The 10,010-nt window shown below is 36.1% G+C and overlaps 1 protein-coding gene across 5 annotated transcripts in view; it reads left to right on the forward strand.

The window, feature by feature from the left end:
- The window catches only part of NSF (N-ethylmaleimide sensitive factor, vesicle fusing ATPase), a 71,904-nt gene extending 62,752 nt beyond the window's left edge, over nt 1–9,152 (forward strand). For 2 of the 5 annotated variants that reach the window (XM_026718223.2, XM_087915550.1), the window contains 4 exons: nt 2,800–2,934; nt 3,526–3,639; nt 5,949–6,004; nt 7,186–9,152. In XM_026718223.2, the coding sequence (XP_026574008.2) occupies nt 2,800–2,934; nt 3,526–3,639; nt 5,949–6,004; nt 7,186–7,207 (327 nt within the window). In that variant the 3' untranslated portion in view covers nt 7,208–9,152. Of the gene's footprint in view, nt 1–2,799; nt 2,935–3,525; nt 3,640–5,948; nt 6,005–6,532; nt 6,644–7,044 lie in introns of those variants that run through there. The other 3 variants (XM_026718224.2, XM_087915549.1, XM_087915551.1) reach the window with 3 other exon arrangements.
- Nucleotides 9,153–10,010: the final 858 nt, after the last annotated feature.

Genomic DNA, 10,010 nt, shown 5'->3' on the forward strand with positions numbered 1-10,010 from the left:
GGATGCCAACTGGCACCCATCCAAAACCTTACTGAGTTCCCCGGAGATATGTTTGCCCACCTGCATGATTTTTATTTCACTAGTATTCTTTTAATTAGCCAGCATCTTTTATGCAAATTTTGATTTCTTTCTCCTGTCTGCCTGTTTGCTCATTATTCTGCCCTCTCCATGCCTCCTGGTCACTTTTAAGCCCTTGTTTAATCTCCCTCCTGTCTTTTTAATTTATTAAATTATTTTGCATGGCGCTTCTTGAAAGCCATCCCTCTTACAGTGCACTCACTCCCACATTCGTTTCCAGCCCTAAAATTCTATGATCCATTCCAAATCGGTAACATGAGCCTGAATACTCAATAACGAGATTTTGTTCATTTGTAGGGAAGAAAAGTCATTTTTAAATTGTTATTTTTAATCAGTAAAGAATCATTAGGAATAATAATAACAAAGGTATGGAGATCAGAAATTCTGAACATAAAATTAGCTTGTAGTCATATGATTTACCTGATTCATATGTTTATCAATGAATCCCCAAACGGACTAGTTATATTTAGATAATTTCACTTCCTTTTGGCGCTCTATATGTCAGCAAAATGCTTACTATGTGATGTAGTTAGCATAAACATGAAGGACCTGGGTCATTTCTTGAAGTTTATACCGCACAAGTATTGAATACAGATATGAAAACTTGAATTAGACACGTGCCGTCAGAAAATTGAATGAGCCACACAATTGGAGATGTAATTGTCAGACTGTAATCATTTACTTTTTAAATATTGAATGCAGTGATAGAATCATATTAGACTTTTTTGTTATGAATTCACCTGAATTGGAGAGGAAAGGGTTGTTTGCTTTTTATTTTTACAAAAGTAACATTAATATGTTCTGTTGAACTATTAAAATCTTAGTTTCCAGCACTTTTAATTAATAGCCATTGCTACTATACTTTTGCCCATGTTTTATAAGTTTTTAAAAGACAAATAAAACTTTTAAAAATAAAATAACGAAGCTTAGAGAGCACCAGAACTCCACACTCTGATATCTGCTAGTGTTCCCATTTATTTTACCCAATGAACTCATTTAGTTTAAACTCATTATTTACCACCTGTAGGAAATGACCAGGCTGAGCCCAAGGGAGGGTCAAATAAGTCATAAGTCATGAGTCCCTGTGTGCCTGCAAGAAATCTAAGTCCAGACCACCTTGAATTCCTTTCTTAACTCCCACACATTTCCTTAATGGTCACTTGGCCAGATTCTTGTAGAGAGCTATGCTTACAATAAATCTTTATATTCATTTGAACCGCCTGAATCTGATTTCCCAGGCACTTAACACCACTTTGTTTATTATATTTATATCTTTTGCACAGAATTTCAAGGAAACATAAATAGCATTCTCTCCTGTTTTTCTCCAAAGCAACATATTGCAAAGCAGGTTAGGTTGAAAAGGAATGGCTGGACCAAGGTTACAAAGGAGTTCTGTAACTGATGGTGGATCAAAACCTGGTTTCCAGTGCCAGTCCACATCGGCTGCATAGATTTTGGAGGAACTGCATTACCTCTCCATTGAGCTGGAAAATGATATGATTTAATACTTTTTTATCTTAATTGTTTTCCTAGTTTAGATGAAAGATTTGTCTGGAAGTACATTTTTTATGTTGGTGTTTGATATCTATCTTACCATTTAAACTTCATGACCTTCCAGTTGGCAGTGTAAAATTATTTCCTGGGTGGGCTCCATCTTTCATCAGAATAATTGCTTTATGGTTTTAAAAGCATAGCTTTCTCTACTTCCAGCAGCTGACAAAACTGTTCTCTTTCACATATTTCACCACTTTTTGTGCTTAATCAGATTGATCTTGCCAGAGGTTAGTTCAAGCACTGGAGTGACTCATAAGAATCAGGATGATAGAAATAAATTTATGGGGAAAACCAACTGCTCTACTAACTTTTAAGAACAGTGAAAACAATTCTATGAACATATCTACTGTAAAATAATTTACTTTGGGAATTTCCCACAGTGTTTTAGATGTTGAGTGCTACAGAAATGTAATTAAATGAATACAGTTTTTAAATTACTTGTTTTAATAGTTTCAATTGAAGTATTAATTTTGGTTTAATGGCTTGTTAGTGTCTTTTCAAGCAATATATAAGTACTGTTGTATTTTGGGCTATCTTTTCCAATCTCCTGTTTTAGTGAGCATCTCACCAAGGAAAGACAGAGGCATTTGAAAATTCAGGCAAGATCAGTGATGAATCTGACAGTTTGGTACTTTTCATTTGCTTGAAAGGAACATTTTCCTTACAATACTGTACTAGTAACCTAATCCAAGCTGTGCTACAAATCTATAACAGCTTAACTGTAATGGTTTATCCCAAAAGAAATCTAGAAAGAATAACTTAACAAAAATGTAGCTTGTCTTCAATATTTCGCAGAAGTTTTCAGATTTCTTGGAAAGATCATTTAAAATTTTTTAAAGAGTTAAAATGCATGGAGTGTAAGGCTATCAAAAACTACTATCATTAGTAGCAAAATGGTATTTCTATGTTTACCAATTTAAAAAAAATCCAATATTTGAGAAACCAATGCTTTCAAGCCCTCTTTTTTGCTTTCCTGGCTTCCTGTGACTTACCTCACTGTAAAAATGTGGTTTGGACCACTGAACTTGTTCAGCAGGATAATATCAAGCTACCAAACATTGAAAAGAAAGGATGAAAGACAAAGAGTAAAATTGTATTTGAGTTATTTCCAAAAATGTTCCGTTTCATTTACCTTTACCTTCCTTCCCATTTTTTATTAACATTTAGGGTCGCAAGCTCTTGATTGTGGGGACTACTAGTCGCAAAGATGTCCTGCAAGAGATGGAGATGCTGGATGCGTTTAGTACTACTATCCATATTCCCAACATTGCTACAGGCGACCATCTCATGGAGGCCCTAGAGGTGAGGAGATCACTAGTGTGCCCTGGAGGAAGGAATCTGAAAACAGAACCCCATTTCTTTGGAGTTCTAGACAAATCGAGTCTGTGGATCTTTTGAAATCCTTCCATCAGCTTTACTAGGTAGCCCATACCAGGAAATCTCCTTTTCAAGAATGCTGAAGCTATTTTTATTAAGATTGGCTATGTTCTGCATCACCCACTACTTTGTGAATTAGGGAGTTGTCTGTCTGAGCCACTTCCGAACACTATCTGGCAGTTTTAGATTTCCTCCCTTTTAGCCTAGGCAACAGATCTCTGTCAAGGTCATCTTTCTACAATAATATTTAGGAGTGAAAATATAACTTTATCTTGGAAAAACAGAACTTTATCTTGGAATGAAGAGTAGAAGTGGCAATAAATATTATGTCTGGAGCAGAAGATTTGAACATAAACTGAAATGATGGTTTCTAGCTGGCTTATTTTTCAAGTAGTTAATATAAAAAATATCCTGCTGTATAAGAAGAAAATGGATTCCAGAGTTATCCAGATCCCATCCATTCCCTCGACTGGGCTTTCCTTATAACTTAGGTAACTTTCTTTTTGCAACTTCTAGCTCCTGAGTGTCTTCAAAGACAAGGAACGCAGCACCATTGCTCAGAATGTCAAAGGGAAGAAGGTCTGGATTGGCATCAAGAAGCTGCTGATGCTAATTGAGATGTCACTGCAGGTAAAACACTTTTGCCCTTAGATCAAGTCAAGAAAATAAAAAGCGTGGCCCTCCAGAACTTGGAGTTTGCAGTTAAGTGTTCCTTATCATTTTTTTTAATGTTGCCTACAGTTGGCAAGAGCTGAAAGACATGTTTGGAGGGTCACATCTGGCCCATCTCTGAGCTAGATATATGGGCTGCTTGGCCCCTGGTCAAGCCAAGATATTTTTTTAAAAGGCACTGGGCATTGGGAAAAATAAAAAATAGGTCTTTATGCTTTTATTTCTGCTTAGGAATTAATTACAAATTACAATCTCTCATTTCTAAAGGTTCAGCACAGTTGATGTTCCAAACACCTGCATAATGAAAGTTCAGTAACAATGAAATCAAATAAAATATGGACCTGGAGTCCCACTTTCAGCTATGTTTTAAAAAGGGCTAACACTGTATTGAAATGTCTTATTTTCCTTCACAAAGTAGATAGTAACTTAATTATAGTGGGGCAGAAGATAGCAATTTCTACTTAGCAAAGAGGGAACTTCTTTGCATATTTATTTATTGGGACTAATTTCCAGGTGGCAGGAAACTTCAATAAATTGTTGCATCTGTCATGCAAAAGGGAAGATACATTTAAATAATTTTCCTTCTCACATATTAGGAGGCAAAACTTTAGGGATCTAGTTTCTACCAGGATTTGACAAATTGATTTTATCATTCACATTTGCTATGTAAAACTACAGATGATTAAAAGTTATATATCTTTTTAAAATTAATTTCATGCCATCTAGGTTATTAGTGGTCACTGAAAACAATTCTCCACAGACAGCTAGTGAATTATTTTGTAAAATGATGGCTTAAAATTTATGCAAAAGAAGCTAGTGAAATCTGATCACCTGCCAAGGGACATAGTCCATGAACCTAGTTAAAGTTTACACCTCTTAGCTTGGGTGTAAGTGTGCCAGTTAAATGAAAATGGAGGTCAAATATGCATTAATAGCAGATACGCATATGGGCAATTCTATATCTCTCCAAGACTGATGCCTGCTAATCAGCTGGTGTAACTATAAATGAAGACTTTTTGCCTATTTTTCGGACTGCTTTTAAGTATAAGCCAAGAAGTATGCAATTCGTCACTGTGTTATAAATGCTTCCCACTCCCTTCTGAGTGACTTGTTCTTTGAAATTCTGTTGAAACTTGTATAAGATTTGGGATCTGCTTTGACTGGATGTCACCTGAGGGTACAAAGTTATTTATCTAGATTACTTTTTCCTTTCTTTCCTTTGTCTCTTTATTTTTATAGCTATAGGCAAAAGTCAGTAACTTATTGCTCACACCTATTAAAATGTAATAGGCAGAGACCTGTACCATTTGACTCTGGCCTGGTGATGGCCAATTTCACTTTTTTATTGCTTTAAGAAGATCCCTCTTGGTTAGTTACTGATCCTGCATTTTAGTACCTTGAATTAATATGATTTAATATTCAAAAGTGGGAAAGAGACACGGAATGGAATGAGAGATATGATGAAGAAACAATTGTGTTATGTTCCCTCTTTCCTTTCCAGCTAACAAAGGAATAGGGACTGAATAATGGAAGATAGTTGTATTTTATTTATTTTTTGTTCTATCATTCTTATCCTTTTATTAGACATACTCCTTAGCATTTGAAATTGGATCTGAAATAAGGCAGAAATTGAACAGTAAATCTGCGATCATGAGTACAGCATGTTTTTCAGCAGGCTCTTTTGTTTAAGAAAGATCAATGTTAATTTTGTCTTTTGCCAATGACCAAAAAACATGGGGAGCAAATAGAAGCTGTAGAATTGACATAGCTTCCCAATTGATGGGAGGAACCAGTGGACATAAACAGAAAGAACTAGCCTGGTGTGTTTGCCCTTATTATGGTTTACTATGCTATATGAATGTGTTCATTACCTGCTGAAATCTACTTTAACAACTGCAAAAATCTGCATGGTTTAATATTTCAGCATGCAGTTCTTTTTTGTAAATTTTTGTAAATGCAGGAATTGCTGAATGGTCATATATCTACAGTCTCTTTTTCTGACAATATTGAATTAGTACTTGATCATTGGCTGCTCTTGAAGCCAGGCACTATTTCCCAACATCAAATTGGGGGTCAGGTGAATAGAAGCAGAAAGGCTACACGCACTAACTTTTGTTCTTTAGTTAAAAAAATAACTGTGATAAAACTTTTTTGTCTAGTTGGTACTACTTCTTTTAACTTTCGTTTTGTTCATTGAATTTGTTGTGATTAACTGGAGAGTGTTTGTGTACTAACTGTTGTGTTTTTAATACATGTAATTTATGAAGATGGATCCTGAGTACCGTGTGAGAAAATTCCTGGCACTTCTACGAGAGGAAGGAGCGTAAGTAATAAAATAACTGTTAGGAATGTGCTTACCTAATCTGCATGCATGCTTAAGAACTATTTATCGCTGGCCAGATAGGGATTTTGTGGGAGTGTGCTTTGTAAATTTTGTTTTATAAAAGCATTTGTTGTAATTCATGACAGTTGAACTATTCCACCCCCAAATCAGCCTGTTCCATTGGTTAGAACTTGTCACACTGTTGTGTTGACAGCTGATATTGCTATATAAATGCATGCATGTGTGTGTGTATTTGTGTATTAAAAGGGATGGAGTTTTTATTTCTTAAGCGTACATATAAGCCATGCTTTGTGTTTTTCAAAGTCATATGCATAAGTATTTCAGGACTGACTTTGATGACTTAGTTATGTAGGGGAAACACACTTTCCCCTGTTCTACAGTCCCAACTCATACATTGGCTTATATTCTAGTTCCAGGCCACTTTCTGTCACCAACAGATTCAAACTCAATGCTTCATGCTCAAAAATGTTTCTACCCTAAATTTTCTTCTGGCTTTTACCTTTTCAGATTCTCTGAATAGATAAAACTAGCACATCAAGGAGCAAGCAAAGCTAACACTTTGACTCCATGACATGCTGGCTTCCAGTAGAGGGAATTTTTGGTGAATGGAAATTTACAGTAATGTGTGTTCTCCTTACATGTGTATTTATTTGCCCACATAAAACCATAATCACTCAAGAGATAGTATTTGAGATATTTTTAGATGTTCATACTATTTTTCTTCTAGTTAGATCTGTTCAGGTCTAATAAGAAGGATAGTGCATCGTTTGGGTTGATGAGTCTATTATTTAATCCTTTCATAACTTCTAGAGTAGGGACTATGCCAGTACAATAAAATGCTACTTCATTTAGTGTTAGTAAATGAGCTCCAGATGATCCTTGTTCTGATGATCACCTAATGCTGGGATGAAATAGAATTCACTTCTTTAACCAGCATGTTAGGGAAATAGTTCTTAGCTTTGCCATTTTCCCATAGCATGTTTTAATGCAGTCAGAGTACAACCCTCTCTTTTTTGCAGCTATTGAGAATAATATCTGGGGCACAACTGGCCTGTGAATTTGCATGCAGTTCCCCTCTTTGGATGACCATCTCTGTGTGCCAGCACCCATTCCCCAAGACCTGCCTATCCTTGTGGCTGTTGCACTCTCTCTCTTTGCAGTAGTCCACTGGATTTAGAATGAAGCTTGAACCTTGTTAAAGGCTGGTGACCTGGAACACAACCAATCAGAAGACTGCTTCTCTGGGATCTTCTTCTATGTGGCACATTTGGACAACTGCATATTGCTTGGTTCTCTTCAGATATTCTCCTGAACTTTTTTTTTTTGCATGTTAGATACAACTAAGTACTTTACCTTTGTCTTTGATATCCTGGTGTATTGTGACAAATCAAACTTATTCTAGAGTAACTGCTTTGGTGTTATGCACCCACTTGATTGATATTGGTGCACAAGCAAAGGAGTGGAAACGTGCCATGTACAGACCTACAGACATTGATGTTGAAACTCAGGCATAAAACATGGGGAAATCCTTCAATTTTTAGCTTACACCAATCCAGTGTGAAAACTAGTAACAGTCTGCATGGTTATAAACTCTTGGTAATGTTTCTTTCCCCACTCAAATCTTGTTAAATAGCTGCTTGTTCTTGTAGATTTGTCCTACATTGTGGAGTTTCAGACTCCTCTCAAGAAAAAAATATGTGGTGTAAAGTGCTGCATCTAGTTTCAGACGGATTCAGATCTAAGGGCTGCTTTCCACCTAGATTTTAGGCAAGATTACCTGCTGGCCTACAAGCACATATCAGCATTTGCAGTGGCTCAGCTAGTTGAGGTCCAATATAATTTGATCACCAGCTACAGAAGCAGCAGTAGAGCATCTGACATACTTAAACTATGAACAGGCAGAAAACTGCCCTTGATTCCCATAACATTTTGAGAACATTCTTGTGTCCTTTGTCACATTGACCCTTACCTGCTACAATCTGTCTCCTTTGCAGAAATGTTGCACATAATTATTTTTAAGAGATATGTCAAGTATGTAGGTGTAAGATGCTAAGCTCATACTGTATCTTCTTTCCTTTCTATGCCACCTAGCAAGTAGCTTATTGACACTTCAGTCACATGTCTAGCAATTGATCTCAGTCACTGTGTTTGGCTGTTGTCTGCTGTTGGCCTCATATTTTGTATAGTAGAAATTAGGGAAAAGCTTGATTTTCCTTTTCCAGAGATGTTTTCCTGTGATGTTTGGTGTGCAATGCAATATTGAACCAGTGAGAGCAATAGGCTGCTATTTAGTGTGCTCAATCACTTATTTCTTACCATTCCATCCTTTAGGGAAAGTATACTGACCAACTTCCTAAACTTTTAGGACCTAAAGAATGTAGTACGTACTTAAATTGGAGCCAGTTAGCCACCTATTCCTGGAACTAATTATATTTACTCTTGCCTATCATATTAAGGAGTCATTTGCAACTCTTGTCAAAGAGAGTTTGCCTAGGAGTATAAGCAGTGATGAACTAGAGCAGGAGTGGGATGCAGCTGAGTTTAAGATCTTCTAAATAGCTAGAAAGGGAAGGAAACTAAATGCACAGTTGTCATTCCCTCTTACAGTGAAACATTTATTGGCTCTTAAGCTCTTTTAAGAAAAAGTTCATTTCATGGCCCTAAAAAGTAAACCATTCGCTCTCATTCAACAAAGGGGCTGCTCCATTATGACATGGTTTCCTTTCCCTGTTTCTCCAACTTGCTGAATTTGGAAGAATAAAAACAGTACTTGACATCTTCCAATTCTGTGCTGCAAAAGACAGACCTGTTGCAGGGTACCTGAACTGTAATGGATATTTATTTTACTGTAGATTAGCATTGTTTCCGATTCATATTTATTGATTTTCTGCCATGAACGATAATGTGCGAATGACTGGTGGACATGTAAGACTCCCATGTTTTGTAGGTGATATGATTGAACTGCTTTTAGCTGGACTTTTCTCTGCTGTCCTCCCAAACCTCCACACACACCCTTTTTTCCCCTCCATTTTTTTTCACTGAAAGCAAAGCATACATATTGTATTGTCTTGATCAAATAATATAAACATTTTATTGTGGTTTTTTTTTTTTGTCCAAAGCTATACTGGAGAAAGAAAAAATACAAATATATATATGTATGGTATGGTATGAATACCATATATATAGATACCCGCGAAAACTTAAGAAAACATATATATATATATATATATATATATATATATATATATATATATATTTGGATCTTTGGTTGTTACGGGCTTTCTCCTGTGTAAGATTCGAAGTATCTAGGCAACGTTTCGATGAAGTCGAAAGATGAGAAGCACAGAGCCAAGACAGAAGCCTGAAGATGATGAATGAGACTTCATCGAACGATGCCTGAGATACTTTGAATCTTACGCTGAGAAAAACCCGAACAACCAAAGATCCACATACAAATACACGCGAGAACCTCAGAAAACAAAGATATATATTTGATTGATTGATTGATTGATTGTATGTTAAAATGCAGGATGCAATAAAAAGGCACATATGTTTAAAATGTACTGATGGTTTCTGAGTTGAAATGATGGGATGAGTAAATTAGTTCTCCTGAAAGATCTGCAAAAAAAGTGCTCATTTCAAAGGAACAAGGTTTCTCCAGCAATCACTGACTCTTATGGATTGAAGGATACATTAAACCTGTGATAGTTGGGAGAGAACAAAAAAATTTACAGAGTTTAACGTCTGACTAAAATTGATTGGGCCTCACTGGACTGTGAGTATGTTTTCACGACTAAGTTTACTGAGATACAAAAGTTAGGAGTTAGGAATTTTATGTTTGCTCTCAGCTTACCCTATCTAAAATTTGGGCCAATCCTGAAGTCCTAGTATCTCTACTATATATGCCTGCTAAAATTCTTAGCATTAAAAAAGAATGGGAAGGCACTTACACTTAAATTGCAAAAATCTTTGATTGTGATTTCTT

The sequence above is a fragment of the Pseudonaja textilis genome, chromosome Z (assembly GCF_049901715.1).
Source record: "Pseudonaja textilis isolate UNSWEBS1 chromosome Z, rPseTex1.2, whole genome shotgun sequence".
In the NCBI taxonomy this organism is placed as follows: Eukaryota; Metazoa; Chordata; class Lepidosauria; order Squamata; family Elapidae; genus Pseudonaja; species Pseudonaja textilis.